At 48.0% G+C, this 18,823-nt stretch overlaps 3 protein-coding genes across 3 annotated transcripts in view; 1 reads left to right on the forward strand and 2 right to left on the reverse strand.

Annotated features, from left to right (window-relative positions):
• Positions 1–2,750: 2,750 nt before the first annotated feature.
• LOC136055055 (zona pellucida sperm-binding protein 4-like) lies at positions 2,751–8,571 on the reverse strand. Its single transcript, XM_065746662.1, has 13 exons — positions 8,521–8,571; positions 6,891–7,101; positions 6,428–6,549; positions 6,248–6,350; positions 5,802–5,957; positions 5,273–5,460; positions 5,020–5,117; positions 4,509–4,639; positions 4,130–4,319; positions 3,912–4,059; positions 3,370–3,448; positions 2,966–3,082; positions 2,751–2,884 (listed from the first exon to the last, which is right to left on the reverse strand). Exons 1-13 carry the CDS (start codon positions 8,569–8,571, stop codon positions 2,751–2,753), a joined length of 1,728 nt encoding a protein of 575 aa, XP_065602734.1.
• Positions 8,572–10,269: 1,698 nt separating this feature from the next.
• On the forward strand, positions 10,270–15,390 carry LOC136054844 (cytochrome P450 2C9-like). Its single transcript, XM_065746302.1, has 9 exons — positions 10,270–10,489; positions 10,823–10,985; positions 11,481–11,630; positions 12,037–12,197; positions 12,536–12,712; positions 12,901–13,042; positions 13,430–13,617; positions 14,214–14,355; positions 14,918–15,390. Exons 1-9 carry the CDS (start codon positions 10,310–10,312, stop codon positions 15,097–15,099), a joined length of 1,485 nt encoding a protein of 494 aa, XP_065602374.1. The 5' UTR covers positions 10,270–10,309; the 3' UTR covers positions 15,100–15,390.
• A 1,006-nt stretch (positions 15,391–16,396) lies between these two features.
• TLL2 (tolloid like 2) overlaps positions 16,397–18,823 on the reverse strand; it is a 104,737-nt gene continuing 102,310 nt past the window's right edge. Inside the window, exon 27 of the transcript XR_010622776.1 lies at positions 16,397–16,848. The gene's annotated coding sequence lies outside the window, so the exon portion shown is untranslated. The remainder of the gene's footprint in view (positions 16,849–18,823) is intronic.

Raw genomic sequence — 18,823 nt, forward strand, 5'->3', positions numbered from 1 at the left:
AACTTGCAGCCAGCATCTTGGTACCATAACCAGGAGAGGCTTTTAAATGAGATTTGGTAATTAATTCTTCCTCCTATCTGTGCTACTACCCAAACCACTAAAGCTTTTAAATTATCATCACATCCTGGGAACCTCCTAAATGAACTTCAGCTTCATGGGGGAGAGCTGCAGCCAGAGAATGCCATACCTATTGCCAAGCACAGAGATGGCCACTGGGAGCGCAGCTACCTCCTTCAGGACCGGGGCTGTCACTCCTCCCTTGCCGGCAGCATCTCACCAGCCATGCAGTTTTACTTAGATGCAACAGGAAAACAGCCTGTAAAGCCAAGCACTCCCCCAGGGCCATCCACAAAACCACCACCAGCAGCACCTTCTGCAAACGTTCCTTGACTTCAGTGCCATCCTAACACAGAAGTCAACACAGTGAGTGGCACCACAAAAATCAGCTGTTAAGAGAATTGGGAGGGTACACCCATGGCAGCATCTCAGCCACTCGGCAGCCTGGCTCTCAGGTAGGCTGTGCTGTCTATCTTCTGGAAGAATAGGGTTGCAAGGATGAGTTACTCACATACACCCTCTACATTCCACATCTTTTTCCCTAAGGCTGTTCTTCTAGATCTACTAGTTTGGTTTTTATCATTTTTATTATTATTTTTGTCACACTATAGCCATGCTTGGTGGGTGCTTCATTGCCACATTTCCACAGAGTTCAGAGAACAGGCAGCATCTGCTTCTGAATGTGCTCTAGCTGCTGCAGTAGTCTCTGCAGATCAGCTCCTACCAGCAAACAAATTCATGCCTATGGAATAAAGATTCAAGCAAACCAACCAACTTTGCCTCTTGTTGTAGGGGCATGCTACTACCCTGAATTACAATATAACTGTAAACCAGGCACTTGCTATTTAAAATCCCTTCTAGTCCATCCTTGGGAACTGAGATTTTAGAAGATGACAGAGAAACATACCAACTTCAGCAGGTTCAGCCTTTCAGCAACAGATGCTCCCCCTTCGCTCACCCAGAGCATCTGGAAGCCCTCCAAGGCAGAGCAGGATCTTTTCTGAGATTCAAAATAACCCACCCAGGAAAGCTGTTCTGAGCCCAGTTCTACCAGCAACACAAGGCAAAGAGTTGTTGCTCCCTAGAACAACAGATCATGTTTACACAGTGCAAGCATAGTTTGCAGGTGAAGTTCAGTTTAGCTGCTGTTATTTAGCAACTTTAAAAAAAAAAGTTTGTGCTGACTCACAGTTAGTACCCTATTGTAGGTGCTGTGTTTAATATTTCAGTTGTCATTAATCATAGCTGCTGTTGTGAGACTGGGTTATTCACTGTATATCTTGCTAGCTTCATCCAAAGCTAGAAATATTTATGACTTGATTATTCTGTGAATAGTCTGTATATCTCCATAAATCCCAGGGGCTAAAAATCCTGCCTCAGCTTACACCCTCCACCTGTACAGACACTATAAGGAATGTGATGGACTGGACTTGCAGGGTTTCAAGAGAGTCATGAACTGGTGTTTCTCCATCCCCTATTCTCCTCACATTTATAGGTATTATGGTTTTTAAAATTAAGCTAAACTGTCACTTTTTATTACAGCATTATATGAAATATATTCATGTATTTTCAAAACTATATTTATAACATGTAACATACTGTATAGTTCTCCACTCTAAGATGCGTGTATTACAGTGTGATAAGTTTAATAATAAAATCACCACTTACAAAATAACTGGGGTCAGATCTCTTATTAATGAAGACCAGGGCTAGAGTACAGTTACTGCTGGACACCTTTCAGGCGAGCACAGCCGCTCTAGAGAGCACAACGCACGCCTGCGGACCAGCCCGTGGAGGGCGGCAGCGAGCTCCCGGCCGGGCCGTGGCCGCCGCATCCCGCACACGGCCGCCCGGGCCGGGATGCTCCCGCAGCCGCCGCCAAATTGCCTTCAGCTATCAGCACGGTTAAGAGCTGTGCCGGAGGATCGCGCCTGAGCTGCTGAGAAGGTGCGGTCTGCACTAGTGCTTTGATCGCCCTATAATTAATAACGCAGGCTGCTACAAAGACGGGTCAGAAGGCAGATAAGTTCGTGCTCTGCATTCCGTGATAAGCTCCACGCATAGCATTCAGCTGCGAGAGGCACTCCCTTAAGAAAGGAGGTGTTAGGCTTATCCCCAGCTGATAATGGCTCCAGCCCGAGAACTCTCCTGCCATGGCACGATAGCACTGAGGGCATCACCTGTTCCTGTCCTGAGAACAAGGCTAAGCACAGCTTATCCTGTCCTGGAGATCGCAGGAAAGAGCAGCACAGCCCTGACTGTGCTGGTGGGGATCACCTCTTGCCCCACAGCACAACTCCTTACAGCCAAATGCTACCCTACATACCCCCCAAAGAGAGAGCATTTGCAGAAATATAATTGGTTTTCTTCCTCGAGCTCAGTGTTTGAGAGGAGCCAAGATCAGTATAAAGATATCTGAGAGAAATGCAGACCCCACCCAGCATCACTCCTGGCTCAGCCTGCAGCTTCCTGAGGGAGGGCAGAGTCTCCTTGACATTAGCAGAGTTGCACCAACCCCACAGCAGAGCCGGCAGACAGCAAGATCAATTTAGATAAATGGCATTTGGAAAACAGCCATCAGGATCATTTTGTCTTGCAAAAAAACACAGCACCAGGGCTTACTCCTGTTCCACTCCTTGCACTCTGGAGGAGGGAGAAGGCATCCTACAGACTTAATGGGTTTGGGAACCACTTTATTGCAACACAATTATCTCACTCATTACAGGCACCTTTCTCCACCACAGCACAGCAGCCACCAGCACCATGCTCAGCACTGCCCCAAAGGCCACAGCAGCAAAACCCAGAGCCCAGGGGGCTGCAGCTGCTCCTGTAGGGGAAGAGAAGCCTTGGTCAGAAGCAGGCTGGGGAAGGGGCTGGTCCATACCTATATACTGAGCCACACACTTACTGAAATCATTCACATCAGCTTCATGTCTTAGCCCATCCTGCAGGAAAACAACAGGGCCTTTGCTGGAAACACGGGAGGCACTGCCCTTAAGGGTATGCTCAGCACTCCTTTTACCCCCTGTGGAGGAGCAGAAGAGTTTTAAGAGACACAGGTGCCTAGCCCTTGAAGTCAGGAGGCTTTGGCCACCTTCTCAACCCTCAGCCAAGCCTGCAATGGATCAGAATAGTGACAAGAGCCTACAATGACCCCTGCCTTTCTGGCATAAATGCAAGAGCCCTTCCTCAGAGAAAAGGAGCAGGAAATGCCTGTCAACTTGTACCAAGGACCAGCATGTGCCCCTACCCACCATCTTGGAGACCAGAGCCCTGCTGCCCTTATAGACACAGCGAGGCTAAGACACTTACTGGCTCTAGCAGGACAAGTGGTGGTGCAGGACTCCTGCACAGACCGGTGGCACACTGAGGCACTGCAGTGCAGATACACCTAGAAAGAAAGCAACAACTGTGAATCACTCACTATCTGTTGTGAGATAACATTCTGGTGTGGTACTTTGAACCTGGCCAGCATGGCAGCTTTGATACCTTTTCCACACAGCCTTCAAACTAGGTCAGATCTGGCATTACAGCACTTCTCCTGGACTCCTAGGATTAGCTCAGTTGAGCAAGCACTGCTGGGACTAGTCTAGACTAATAGCTGATCTGCTGATTGAGCAGGTGTCATGGGAAATGGTAAAGTTTATCACTGAAGTACTCAGTTCACAAAATTTACAGCCCAGATGCTTTCCAAGCACTAGAGCTACCGCCATGTCATTTTAGCCAAAAAGTTTAGAGATTTGATTTATGTAATTGAACCACCCACCCTAAACTGTTTCAACATGAGATCACCTAATGTGGGAGCAGTAAGAACCACTTCAAGAGGAAGCTAGGCAGTCAGGAAGGCAGCTTACCAAACCCGAGAGCGCCTCTTGAGAAGCAGAGTCCACAAAGGTAAACGTGTAGAGGGTGAAGCGCTGGTAATGTGATGGGAACAGTAGACCTGAGGCAGTACTCAGAGGTACCAGCTGTGTCTGATAGTTGTCCCCTGCATAAGGGCACCTGAGAAAGAAGCCAGAAGTTAGAGTGCAAGTCATTCCCCCACACCCAAAGTTGTTTACAAGCCACTTACCCATTCACCAGGACAGGCCACTGTGTCTGTTGATGAGGACTGATACTTGGTGTAGCCCAGCAGTGGTGCAGGAATAGAACCAGGTCAGGGTCTGTCCTCTGAAGGATCCTAACTTCTACATAAATAGGGTCTCTCAGAGCCCTCACAATAGGATAGTCACTGTCAGTGTAGTAGGAACTATATCTTTCATCTGGGTAAGAAAGAAAAAGAATAGCCATTCTAGAGCAGGAATAAAATAAACTGAGAGCATCCTTCATAGCTATCCTATCAAATCCCAAGTGAGGCAGAGAAGCAGTAGCAGGACTCACTCCCTTATTACTCAGCAGAGAGCAGAGCCCCACACCAAGAAGCCAGATCAAGTCCTGTAGACTTCTCATACCTGAAGCAACACGCAGCTCCAAGGACAGAGGACCAGGCTGGGAGACAGCAGGGAGCGGTGGCAGTGTGAAGACCTGAACACTCAAGGGGATGAAACTCCCAGCAATGGCATAACTACAGCGGACATGTAACCTGGGGGGGCAGGAGCACCAGGTCAGCCAATTTAGCATTGCCTAGCTTTTCTCCAAGATCACAACCTAATATCTGCTTTAGTTAATTAGATCTCCAGAGTCTCCTCAATGCTTCCTCATAACTAGTCAAAATCCTCTTCAGAGTTCAGATTTGAGAAATCACAGGGTGTCACTGATCAGCACTAGCTTCATTCCCTTTAACTGGAAGGATGCCAGTCCCTTGCCAACTCAGGTGGCACTGATCAGCATCAGCTTTATTCCCTTCAACTGGAAGGATGCCAGTCCCTAGCCTACTCAGGTGACTGCCGTACATTCTGTACTTGTGACAAGTAGGAACTTGTCCAGAGAGCTGGAAACTCAGCACCAGGCCTTAGGTATTACCTGAAAGTGCTGTCCCTAGTGACTGAACCAAGGCTCCCCATCTTCACATCCCTGGATGCCACCAACTCATTCTCATATATGACCTGGTCTCCAGTCACCTGCAAAGACAGGACAGACATTTTGGCTGCAGGAAAGACAGGCTGGAGAACAATGTCTGTCTTCTGGAAATCTATAGGGTCCCCAGTGCATAGTCAAAGCCACATTGGGTAGTTCCAGATCTGCAAGCTTCAGCTAGTTCAGCTGCAACTCTTACCTGAAAAGTAGTGCCACAGGCAGAGAGTGGGAACTGGTACACAACAAAGGCATTGTTTTTCACTACAGGGATGCAGCCAGCACTGCGCCCACTGGCCAGATGCACAGAGTCCAAGATAACAGGTGGCAGGGTCACATATCGAGAGACAGCAATGGAAAACTGTCCATCTGGTGTACAGTGAGCTGTCACTGGGGGAAAAAGTAGTCCGTTTTAGGTACAAGGAGAAACAGCCTCAAACACATAGCACAGAGAAGTGCAGCAAGACCTCCTTCCTCTAATCCCCACAGCACATGCTGAGTAAAGCAAGGTACAAGTGCTGTCACAAGTGCTACCAACACTAGATAACCTCGCCTCAGCAACACCAATTCTGGCCATAAACCCAAGTCTGCTACATCAAGTTTCCTTGACAACTAGAACCATAGCCCAAAGTCTCCTACAGGACTGGTACAGACCAAACCTGCTCTGCCAGGGAAAGTAGGTACTCCAGCCAGCTGCTCCACCAGAGAGGAAGACAGACATCCACACTCACCTGTGTTGCCATAATAGCAAGTTTTCACATTATCCCTGGGATTGTAACAGCAGCCTCGCACTTCACATTCTCCCCGGCTGATGGGCAGGGAGGCACAGGACAGCCGGTCCTGGCTGTGGACAGCAGAACAGACACTGCTGCTAGGAGCATCCAGGGCTGCAAGAAACATGAGGAGCTTGCAGAAAGAGCACAGGAGCAGGAGGTCAAGGGCACATGGGACACTAGTTTAACTTTGCATACAAGTCAAGGGAAGAAGAAAGCACAAGAAGCCTGCTGACAAGCAAGTACCCAGAGAACCAGGGCCCCCTGTGCTGACATCCTCCAGGCTGTCACCTGTATGTACATGAGCTACCTTTCCCACCCTACAGCTGATCTAGGAACAGGCATCTGCAAGGAGGGGCATTCATGGCTGCAGGCAGCACTTCCTCAAGAGTGGCCAGTCTTACCAGGAAGGTCCGCAGGGCACATAAACAGCTTTTCTTCATGAAGAACCCTTTGTCCAGCAGCATCTGTCCCTTCCAGCCCAACAATTATGAAGTAATTGCCATCCTGGGAGAGAGCCACGCTAGTCAGTGCAGCCAGAGCAGTGGTCACTGCAGCCCCAGCAGGATCCCCAGGTCACTTACCCATCCAAAAACATAACAACTAGTGTAGGAGACTGACACTTTCCTGGAGCCATCTAGAGCCTCAGACACCCAGAGACCACAGTCAGAGTCATTCTGCAGAACATGCGCCTTCCCCTCAGTATCTAAGGGGAGATGAGACAGTACCAGGGTATTCACCATCCCATGCTGAAGACACGGCTGCAACGCAACTCTACTGTTCTGTAGAAAACAGGGCATCTCAGCCCACATTAGGTTCTGTGCCAGCAGTGGGCTGAGAGAACCTAGCAGCCAAGGCCATGTAGATACTGGCCCAGCATGCTACTGAAACCCATGATTTCTGGATCAGGTAATCAGTTCTTCAGTTACACAAGTAGCACTAAAAGCACTTCACATCAGAGCCAGCATTCTTCACATTCCAACTATACCTCACCACTGTGTAGAGACAACAGCAGCCAGAAAGCCTCTTGATAGCACCCTCACTTACCCCAAGCAGTCAGCACAAAGGAAGCATTCCCTTCCCAGCCTGGAGGTAAGGTGAGCTGCAAGCTTTCTTGACCACAAGCCAGCAGGTCATGGTTAGCAAAAGGCTTACTCCAAGTCCCCACAACCAAAGCAAGGGGACCAAACAACCCCCAGAAGTACACAGCCCAAAACACAGCCATTTCCTGCCCTACAACACCCAGCCCACTCTTTTGCTAAGCACCATAAAGCAGGTACTCTTAGCTTGGCCCTTTTAAGCTGTGGAGCCAGCTGGGAGCAAGAAGTCCTGATGGGTCCAGGTGGACCCAACCCAGCAATTTAATGCCTTCTACTGCTCTGCTCCCCCCTGCCTCCAAATCCATCAAAGTGTGCTTTCACCCATTCCAACAAACAACCAGGCAGGAGCTGAGCTTATGTCAAGAGATGAGTCTGTGTGCATAACACAGAGCTGAGAACAGCTCCTTTCGGCACTCCACTCTGGAGCCCCAGAAGGGCCTTCCAACTCCTCCTCTCACCTGAGTCCTTCCACTCACTGGCCTGTCCAGCAGTTCTGCCTCTTTTCCCCATGTTTCCTCCCTGTTGCTGCACTGATTGCTCACTCCATGGCATAAGTGCAAGAAGCTGAGTGACAATGCTCTCTGTTAAAAGTGTCACTGCTTCAAATGCTAGACACAGGCTGCTAACATGGAAGCACAGAAACAGTCCTCTGTGTGCAATTAGTGGAAAACTAGGGAGTTTGAGGAGCTTTGAACATTTGAGAAGATGTGATTTTCCTTAAATACTACTGGCTCTGGATTGCAGCACTGTTTATAGTACAGGGTGTACGGGGATAGCAGGGACAGGCTGCTGGGCAGCAGGACCATATGCTCTGTGGGACCCACACCCCAGAAGCTGACAGGTTTCTTCTGGGAAGCTGTCAGTGGGCCTGAAGCATAGATAAGAGGGAGTCCTTCGTGATTCAGAGAATGTTTATCCTGCCAGTACCCTTTACCTTTCTGTACATCAGCCATACAGCTGTCAGATGTTAGCAGCCATGGTGGAGAGACACCATGGAAAATCTTTGGGTTTGTCAGGAAGGGAGGCTGCATCCTCATCCCACTAATGCCTTCCAGTCCAGGCAGCTCTGAGATCCTGTGACCTCTGATGATACTGAGATCAAAGAAGAATGCAAAGAGACCAAATCCAAGACTCATAGCAAGCATGGACATTTCAGTGCTTTATTTGACTCCATTTGCTGCTGATAATTGGCTCAATAATAGCAAATAAATGAAGTACTTTGGAGCTACAGAAATAGTTCTCTTTAATCTTTAACTCATCAATAGTTTGTTTATGCTGACAGGAAATTTTTTTTACAGATAGTTAAATAATAGCTCTATTTGAAAAAACAAACAAACACAAAAACAACTAAAACTGGGAGTGCTGTACTTTCGCCACCTCGATACCTGTGCTGAGAATGGTTTCAGTTATCACCTTTCTAATTTCTCTGTACATACACAACTGCTGTGTTGCGGAGATGGAAGGCAAGTGAAATGCATCTGACATCTGCCAAAGCATACTGCTTTATTTGGAAGTTGAGTGGACAGCACTTTTGCTGATAGGAAGGTAGATCTCTTGCTCCCAAACCTCTTTCTTACCCATTTGCTTGTTTCCTCACACCTTTCAAGTGCCAACTTTTTGGCATGCATTTTGGTCTGCATTGAGTGAAGAGGAATCGTCTTGGGCCACACATATGTAGGACACTCCAAAAGTAATGCTTCCTATTCTTTTTCCATGGAAACTACGACAGATACAAAGAGCACAATAATACTGTTTGATTGAGCAAATTCTTTGCTATAAAACACTATTTTTCAAGACAGTCACCACTATTAGCTGTGCATCTTTACTAGCAATGAATAAGACCAGCATGCCGTACACATAAACATCTACACCAGTGAAGGTGACCCACTGTCAGCACTGCCAAAATGCACCACCACTGCCTCACTGTGCTCTCACCCCCTGTTCAGTCTCCATAAACACTCAGCAAGCACTGATGAATGTTGGTAGGTGCCATTTTTTCTGCACAGAGGAATTCAGTGACACACTCCATATGCACTTCCATGTCAAACACCATTTTGTCAGACTGCCCCTGTGCTGCCCTCACACAGCAACAACATGGAATAGGATATTGGTAGGAAGGTTCAGTCTCTACTGCCATCCCACCAACATCCACCTCTGATGTCATGGACCAACCATAAACACCATAATATAGGGGGCAATACTTTTGGAGAAGCCCTTGCAAAATATATAATTAATAGTTAATGCATATTGATAACTTTTTAAAAATTAAAACATAAAGAAGAGAGCACCAAAAACATCAGTGGGATATGTGACCTTGCTTTTGTGAAGCTACTGTGTCAGTTTGGTCTGATGGCCGTAGCTGTGATTAATAAGTAAGTTCTCCGGTGACTGATTTTGATGAAATTTTACTCTTCTTGTGGTTCACCCTTGAAAACATTTGTTCACAAATGTACGTATTGACAAAAAGTGATTACAGGAATAAGCTGTGATTGTGTAGCAAGTGTTATTTTCATTGGTAAGAGAGAGCTGATGAAGGTTTAGTAAAGACACACCATCTGATTTTTCTTGGAGTTTAGTGTCTGATTGCAACCCTGTACATTCCATTTGAAAATATACAGCTAACATATTTACGTGAACTTAAAACAGAGTCACAAAGATAACAAAAGAACTGATGGGTTTTTAGGCCATTTTCTTTATTGCAAGGAAATAAATTCTTTTATTGAAATTGAAACCTCAACTGCTTATTTCTTGCTGGTCAAAATACTGTGTACTGTAATCCAGTGTATCACAATGCATACAATTATATGCCATCACAAGAACTAGCACTGCACTTTGCCCTCCCCATGACACAGTTTCAGACCAGACAGTGTAAATATCACACTGATGTTACGTTGCTGTGAGCAATGGCATTGTGCCCAGGGCTGGCGACGCTGCTCAGTGGGCAGAGCTGCCATGATGGCAGAGGGCAACGGGTGGCAGCATGGAGTGCAGGGCCGGGCAGTGTGCCGCCTTACAGCAATGTCACAGCTGTAACAATAACTTCAGCACTTGGAGTGGAACACCACACCCATACTGCGCACTCTGTAACAATGAACTTTGAGGGAAATAAGTAGTCTTATGAGCACACTTAACATTTTTTAAATGTGTTGGCCTCTACAGTTGTTTGACACAAGGTGTGTCTTTAAACACCAAACAAGTCCTGGTTTCACAACGTAGGGCAAAAACAAATGATTGACTTGCAGGACTGATTAACTCAGTCACGTGATCAAAAACCTGTAGTTTACCTAAGAAAGCAGAACACTTCAGAATATAAAGGGGCTCAGGCAGCCATAACAGCACACTCAGAAGCTCTTGTCCACCTGGGAAATGGAGCTCCTGGGAGCAGCGAGCGTTGTCCTCCTGGTTTGTGTTGCATGCCTGCTCTCCATCGCGCAATGGAGAAAGAGGTCAGGAAAGGGGAAGATGCCTGAGGGACCAGCTCCCTTCCCCATCGTAGGAAATATACTGCAGGTGAAGCCAAAGAATTTAGCCAAAACTCTTGAGAAGGTAAGGACTCCCTTCTTTTCTTGCACTTTCTGTGGAGGGTGAGCAATGTGTGGGCTGTGTGCTTGGGGACGATGTGTGGCTATACCCTGATGAGTGGCTATGGGCAAGGAATGGAAGAGTCCTGGGGGATCTCAGCTGCCCCCCTCACTGCTGTCACCCTTCTTTAGGATCTGATGGCTCACTGATGCTTGTCTTGAGAGGACCAGGTCTTACTTCAAGACGCAGCTCTGTGAGGCTGCACAGACTGCAGTAGGAGGCAGCAGCCCAATCACTTTCCAACCCCTGCTCTCAACCTGCTCCACGGCCACGTTCTTCTCTCTTGTGTTTTGACAGCTCTCTGAAAAATATGGGCCAGTCTTCTCAGTGCAACTGGGTCCAACTCCTGTAGTGGTGCTGTCTGGATATGAGGTGGTGAAAGAAGCCTTGATTGATCGTGGGGATGAGTTTGCTGCCAGAGGACACATGCCTATCGGAGACCGGGCCAACAAAGGATTAGGTATGTTCACTGACCGAGCTTCCCCTGAGGAAAAGGGAAGGACTGAGGACAAGTAGGGCAGATGAGAGCGGGAGCAAATCACGCAAGAGGGCAGTCAAAGTGAAGAGGGTGGGTCCCACTTGGACAGGGGAAGGCAGGGAAGCCCTCAATCTCTGGCTTCCACTGCCTCAAGAGGATAAAGAGAGACATGGAGGTGGACGTGTCTCATGTGTCCACAGTGAAGGGCATGAAGCAACAGAGCTATATTGCAATAAGGGAAGTCCTCTGTGGATATAAGGGATGGACTGTTCACAAGGACATTGGTTATATCCTGGAGAAGGCCAAAAGCAAGCTGCTGGACCACAGGACCTCCAGAGCTTGCCTCCAAACCCCAGTACTACATGATGCTATGTCAGTGTTAACCCTGGCATAGCACTCACTCTCCTCGCAAGCCTCCACTCATCTCAGGTCCAGCACACCAAACACAGGCCTTTCTTCTTTCTTCTTCCTCTACAGGCATTATTTTCAGCAACAACGAGGAATGGTTACAAGTTCGACGGTTTGCTCTCACCACTCTGCGCAACTTTGGGATGGGGAAGAGGAGCATTGAAGAGAGGATCCAGGAGGAGGCTGAGCACTTGCTTGAAGAGATCACAAAAACAAACAGTACGATCCACTTCTAATACAGCTCACATTTGCAAAAGAGGAACGTGCCAAGGGAGTCCATGTGCTTAGCAGAAGTTGTGGAGTCTCCATTCTTGGAGACATCCAAAAGATATCTGCACACGCTCCTCAGGCAGTGGCTCTAGGTGGCCCTGCTTGAACAGGTGGCCTCTCAGAAGTCTCTGAGCCATTCTGACATTATATTACTTCACCTTTCTGTGCATTTGATCCCTGAAAGCACTTAACAATGCCATGATCACATACAGTTCTTTTTGGAGAACCTCTTTGTCTCATTCAGAGACTGTGAATTTCCACTGCCCTATGCAGCTCATCTTCCTCACAGTAGCCATAGGTTTTATTTAAGTATTGATTTACTTATTTATAGATTGTAACCTTTCTGAACTCACAGGAATGCCCTTCGACCCAACATTCAAGCTGAGCTGTGCAGTCTCCAACGTCATATGCTCCATTGTCTTTGGGAAACGCTTTGACTATAAAGACAAGAAGTTCCTGTCCCTGATGAACAACATGAACAACGTATTTGAGATGATGAACTCCCGCTGGGGACAGGTACATTCAGCTTATATTTCATAGTGGAGGCATTCAGCCAGAGGAGTTCACAGGGAAGTCTCATTTCATCCTTCACAGTAGGACACATCAACACTCTGATAAAGAAAAGAGAATACCTGTAGTGGGGTTGGAACTAGATGATCCTGAAGGCCCTTTCCACCCCAAGCCATTCAATAACTCTAAGTATTCATATCATGACCAAGCAGTTCATAATTGCTCTACTGAACTGCCCAGTCCCAGAGCCCTTCTACTTGGCTCAGATGAAGGTCTCAATCCTACATAAACTTTTTCTAAAAGAATAGAACAACAGTCATACCATCCTGTTTCTTTCCTTCCAGCTATACCAGATGTTCTCCTCCATCCTGGATTACTTGCCTGGCCCACACAACAACATATTCAAAGAAATTGATGCTGTAAAAGCCTTTGCGGCAGAGGAGATGAAGCTGCACCAAGCTTCCCTGGATCCCAGTGCCCCCCAGGATTTCATTGACTGCTTCCTCAGCAAAATGCAGGAGGTAAGGAAACACCAAGTCACTGCTCCTCTCCAGATACACCTGTGCTGATGGCTTCTTCCACTTGGCTACTGCAATTAGAAAGATAAATTCAATAGCACTGGGTGGAAATAAGATTTTGTGTTGACACAAAAAAAAAAAAAGGTCACAAGTCCTATTCATATTGAGAAACAGCACAGCCTTTTCCCTAGGAAAAAGACAATCCCAAATCACACTTCAACATGAAGAACCTGGTAACCTCCACCTTTGACTTGTTCATTGCTGGAACGGAGACAACAAGCACCACTGTACGATATGGGCTTCTGCTTCTTCTCAAATATCCAAAGATACAAGGTAGCAGTCTAAAGTCTTCTTCCCTTTTTCTTCTTCCCAGAGTCGAAACATCTAATTCTTTTTCCCTCTCATAATCTACATACACAGGCAATATCCTTGCACCCTCATACCATTTGGTGCCTGTGCAATGCACCCCCTTAATGACCCAGGACTTGACTGCGTCCACATGTTTATCACTCAGTGCTCCTATTTGATGTGTTGTTATATGACATTCTTCAAATAGATTGCAGTGGAAATGCATTACACACAACACCAAAATCAACATAAAGGTCCTAATCATTTTTAACTTGCTTCTTAACTCATGGAATTTGAAGGCTACATAGGACAAAGTGCTTGAAAGGGTTCTGCCTTCATTGCCCACCTTATCAGCTTTGCTTATCATGACAGAGAAAGTACAAGAAGAGATTGACCGCGTAGTAGGACGATCACGAAGACCGTGCGTGGCTGACCGGACCCAGATGCCCTACACAGATGCAGTGGTCCACGAAATACAGCGCTTCATCACCCTCATCCCCACAAGCCTCCCTCATGCTGTGACCAAAGACATCCACTTCAGAGACTACATCATTCCCAAGGTTAGCAAACAATCTCCCTCTGATTCGGCTACAGAGTGGCAGCACCATTGTCCGTGGGCTGTGAGTTACAGGCCAGTAGACAGAAATGCTGAGAGCAAACCTTGTCCTCACTCAGGTCTTCATAAAAGTTCTATCCTCAAATCCCAAGGCTCCTTTAGCTTCCCTGCAATACCTTGTTTCTAATCCCAGGGCCTAGACTGGAACACTAGCTCTCCCCAGCACATAGCTCAAACAGGTACCAAGCTGTGGAACTGCTCACCACAATCAGGCAGAGCCTGGGCATCTCCTGGGAAGCTAAGTCAGCCTGTGATTCCTGAGTACAGAGAGGTCCTTTGCCACACATGATGGGGACTACAATTGCATTCAGAGGAATGAGGGAAACCTCCTTCCTGTTCTCACACACGAGGCACTCACGGCTGGCCACTGACAGAGGAAGGCCGGCAGGGCAGAGCAACCCTTGGCCACGGTTCTCACATTTATTTTCATGAGTTGTGACACGACTGCACTGCTAAGATCAGCCTTAGCTCAGTAGGCAGACGGATTAAGGGATCTTATGCTGCTCCTCTTCATGCTCTGCTCTTCTCCTGTCAACACAGGGCACCACAGTCTATCCCCTCCTCAGTTCTGTACTGTATGATGGCAAGGAGTTTCCAAACCCAACTGAGTTTAATCCCGGACATTTCTTGAACCACAATGGCACCTTCAGGAAGAGCGAGTTCTTCATTCCCTTCTCGGCAGGTAAGGCACAGCCTTCCTCCCTCAGGAGCCAGTGAGCTTCCTCAGGGCTCATGGCTATCCTCATAATTATTCCCTGCTCATCACTTCTCTCACCACATCAGACATCTCGGTTGGAGCCTAATGGCTTTCCAAAATCCCTGTTCGGAAACGCTGATTAAAAGATGCACAGGGGACCCGTTCTCATGTTCTGAACTACCTGTCACCTTCATACACATCAAGCAAAGCCATCCTTAAGCAGCTCGTCTTTCCCCAGCAGATCCACTTTTCCCATGCCCTGCTTAAGCAGGCCACGTGCAACCACCCACCGCCCAACAGCCACATCCCTCCGCTCTCTCACCCACGCTTTGCATCACCTCACTCTCCCATCTTCTCCATGCCTGCTCTGTGTTCAAGACCTCTCCTGCTCCTGCACTGCCTATACACACCCAGCCCAACTGCCACTCACCTCGCTGCTGTGCCTGCATCTAGTCAATAAAGCTGCATACATAACACATGGGCTTAGTACAAACTCCGAGCCACTCAACAACACACACTCAGTGCTATTGGTTGTGTTTGCTTCCAGGGAAACGAATATGCCCTGGGGAGGGCCTGGCACGCATGGAGATATTCTTACTCTTGACCGCCATCCTGCAGAACTTCACCGTGAAGCCTGTTGTCAGTCCTGAGGAACTCAGCATCACCCCAACACTCAGTGGGACAGGAAACATTCCTCCCCACTACCAGCTCTGCGCTATCCCCCGCTGAGAGGCACAAAACCTCACTGCTGTGATCCTGAGCCAGTCTGCTCCTTTACACCATCCCAACTCAAACCAGTTGTGGGAGCATGGCCCAACCTGAAACACAAAGCGTCCATGAGGACAGCCTACAGACAAAGTCTCAGGCAGATCAAACACAGATGCTATAAAAACTTCTTAGAATAGTCCCTCCTCACCAGAGTGTGGAGGGTGATGTTGCACCTCACTGCAATGACACTGAGCACTAAGCACCCTGAGCACTGCAGTCCCTCCGAGCAGGTGATTTGCTCACAGCTGTGGTTCTGTGCCCTTCCATCACCTGCTTCTTCAGCAGGACGCGTCCCAGCAAGAGCAGCACACTTTGCAGAGGGACCGTGTTGTGTACATGAATGCTAATGACCCAATAAAGAACAATCATTCTATGAGGACTTGAGCTGTTACTTTCTTTAAGTTAGGACCGTGCTCGAAACCACAGCTGCACACAGCACAGTTGTCACAGTGCAAGCAGGCAGCACCCTGCGTTCAGGGCTGTCCTTGCCAGAGTGAGGCCGTGCCCGCTCCACCTTTGGACTCACAGCTGCTGCCTGCAAGGATCCCTGCCAGAATGCTGCCCACAGGTGGCTGGCAGAAAACTGCAGCAGCTCTCCCAGAGGTCAGCACTCCCCAGTTCAGAAGCTGAAGGCAGACAGAGTTTCAATGCTGTTCATCTCTAGTGGGACCTCTGCCTGCTGTTGGGGGCCTCTCAATTATGGGACATGCTAGGGCCCAGCTTTTACGGGCTGGAAGGGCTGGGAGCACCTTCCCTGTGGCTCCTCTGTCTCCCTGAAGCATTTGCCAATTCAGCACTCAACCAACGCTGTGGCCCCTCAGCACCACCCATGAATCAAGAAAGGGCTGCAGAGGAGATCATTTCCTGCATGGCATCTCCTGCTGAAAACAGGAGAATAAACACTCTCATTCCACAGCTCAGCTGAAATGCCTTTTGTGGGAGCACTGAGGAGGGAACAGTGAAAGGCAGCGAGACACCACTCAGAGCCAGCAGTACTGGAGAACAGAGGGAAATTGCCATCCCTGGGGGTGAGGGCAGCAGCTGGAGTTGCTTTCTGCCTCCAGAAGGAAATCAGGAAGAAACCTCACCTACAGTCTAGTCTCCTCCCAGCAAATGAGAGTGAGGGTACCTCTATGTCCTCCCAGGCATCTGTGAGAAGCAAAAGCATCTGAGTGATGTCCTGATGAGCATCTGTGTTGTCCGGATGAGGACTCCAGGAAACATTTTGGTTATCCTTCCCTACCAGCCAGCCAATGAGTACTTACACTTTCTTTATTCCAACAGAGTAAGTTAAATGTAGGAGGACAGCAAAGCCATCTCTCCCAGAGAGTCTTGGTAATCCCCAAATGAGGAGAGTATCTCTGAGCCTCTCAGAGCCATAAGCTCAAACAGGTTCTTTCCCCACACAATGTCTCTCTACCCTATCCTCCACAATTTCATGTATGCACAAATACAAAACTCTTCATCTTCAAACGCAGTTGCGGGACCCCTGGTGTTGGGAAAAGATGGTGTTTGTCATTTCTGGTCCCAGCCCTCTATTGGTACTTTTCTCTCAGTGAGAGGGACGATGATCTTCATAAATGGACTCTGTCACAGGCAGCTCTGATCTGGGCTTCCTCACACACAGGGGCTTTGCTTGTATTTGGATGTTCCTTGGCCTTCATTTACATAGACATTTCTTGTCTCCTCCATCACAGTCAAATAAACATCCTAGAGGCAAAGCATCTGTGGTGACTGTCACAAAGCACAATATTATGCTGGCAGCAACAGGAGAGCGTGTCAAAGAACGTTCTGAACAGCCACCAACACATCAGAGCTGCTCCTTTTCTTCCAGAACCATATTCCCCAGCTCCCAGGTACACCGTGGCACCTGGTCAGCAGTTGATCTTCATCCTGTGCAGCGCTCCCACTGAATTTATGGTTCTGTTATAAAAGGGCATGAAAGACATTGCTGCCTGCAGAGATCTCTAGAGACCTTTGACAGGAAATGGAGGAATTACATACCAACATCAGCAAATGCTATGAACCGGAGGGCAAATGGCCCCGTGCACTCTGGGACTGCCTCCAACGAGAACGCTGTGTGTCTGCCCATAGATTGCTCCATACCATGCATGAGATGCAGTACACTGTGCAAAACAACTGTGCACAGACATGCAACCATTGACACACTGCTCCGTCCCAGAGTCAAATGACATTTGCAGGCAACAGGGATATCCTCACCAAGCATCCCATGGAAGGGGGGCACTGGCTGCCCTGAGGGCATGAGTGGCACTTGCAATTGAGACCTGCTGAACCGAGGTACAAAAAGAGAAGGAGCAGCAGCAAGCCTACAGGAGATTTGCAAAGAGGTGACATTTCCTCCAAGCCTGACTTTTCTTCAGAAAAGAGGCGAAGTTACAACACCGCTAGCCTTTTATTTGAAAGTCCCAAACACATGCCTCCAATGGACTTCCTCCAATCAGTTTGTAGAGAACATTCCTGGGAAATGTGGAGAAAGGGTCTTCGACCCTCACTTCACTGGACTTCCACACAGATGGAGAAGAACAACCCTTCTCGTATGCTCGCCACTTCTGCAAGCTGAAGGAAACACCCCAAAAAGCCTTGGAAGATGTTGTGACGTGAAAAAGCCTATGGCTTCCTTCAGGAAAAGATCCGAGTGATCGCAGTTGAGAGTTTTCACTCTTGTAAATAAATTCCCGTGGACCCACCAGGGTGGTGGCAATATCTGGAATACACCGAGTTCATCCTGATAAAAGCGAGAAACCTTGGATGTCTTCCTAGTTCCAGGGCTTTTGCTGGAATTGTGGCACTGAGCGCGAGGCAGTACTGAGAATGGAACCCTACACACCACAAACAGGGGAAATTTACAGAAAAGCTGGCGGGGATATGAACTGGCAGCAGAGAGACATTGTGTAGCAGCAAAAACTCCCATGAACTGCTCCGCAAAGCAAACACCCACAAACTGCACTTTCATCGACTAGAAGTTCTTTGGGACACGTGAACTTCCATGAACTGCCCTGGCAACGTCTGAGCTTATGCAGCAGTTAAGATCAGCACAACGAAATCTTGTCTGAACTTGATGGCAATTCCGTTATTGACCAGAGAATCAAGCAAAGGTCTTTCAGAAGTGAAACGGACATTAGAAAGTTCTGGGCCTTCCAGAATAGGACTTCCCCATACCATAGCGTCATAGAATGGTTGGGTTGGAAGGACCCTCAAAGACCATCTAGTTCGAACTCCTCAGCCCTGGGAAGGGACACCGTCCATGAAACCAGGTTGCACTAAGTCCTATCCAACCTGGCCCTGAACACCACCAGGGATGGGGCATCCACAGCATCTCTGGGCAGCCCACTTCATATCCACCACCCCCACTGTGAATATTTTCATCCTTATGTCTAACCCAAACCTACCCCCTTTCAGTTCAAATCCATTACGCCTTGTCCTATCACTACATACATTCCACATCTTTCATGTGTACCCCCTGTAGCAACTGGAAGGCTACTACTATAAGATCTCCTTGGAGCCTTTTCTTCCCCAGGCTGAACGTACACCTTCACAGGCAAGGTGCTCCAGCCCTCTGATGTCCTTTCACAATGCTTCTCTGGATCTGCTACAACAAGTCCATGTCTCTCATGTGCTTGGAGCCACTGAGCTCTCAGATGCAAAACTACATGTTTTGTCTGAG

This window comes from Cyrtonyx montezumae, unplaced genomic scaffold (genome assembly GCF_038088225.1).
Source record: "Cyrtonyx montezumae isolate F1298 unplaced genomic scaffold, pur_monq_1.0 scaffold_4, whole genome shotgun sequence".
Classification (NCBI taxonomy): domain Eukaryota; kingdom Metazoa; phylum Chordata; class Aves; order Galliformes; family Odontophoridae; genus Cyrtonyx; species Cyrtonyx montezumae.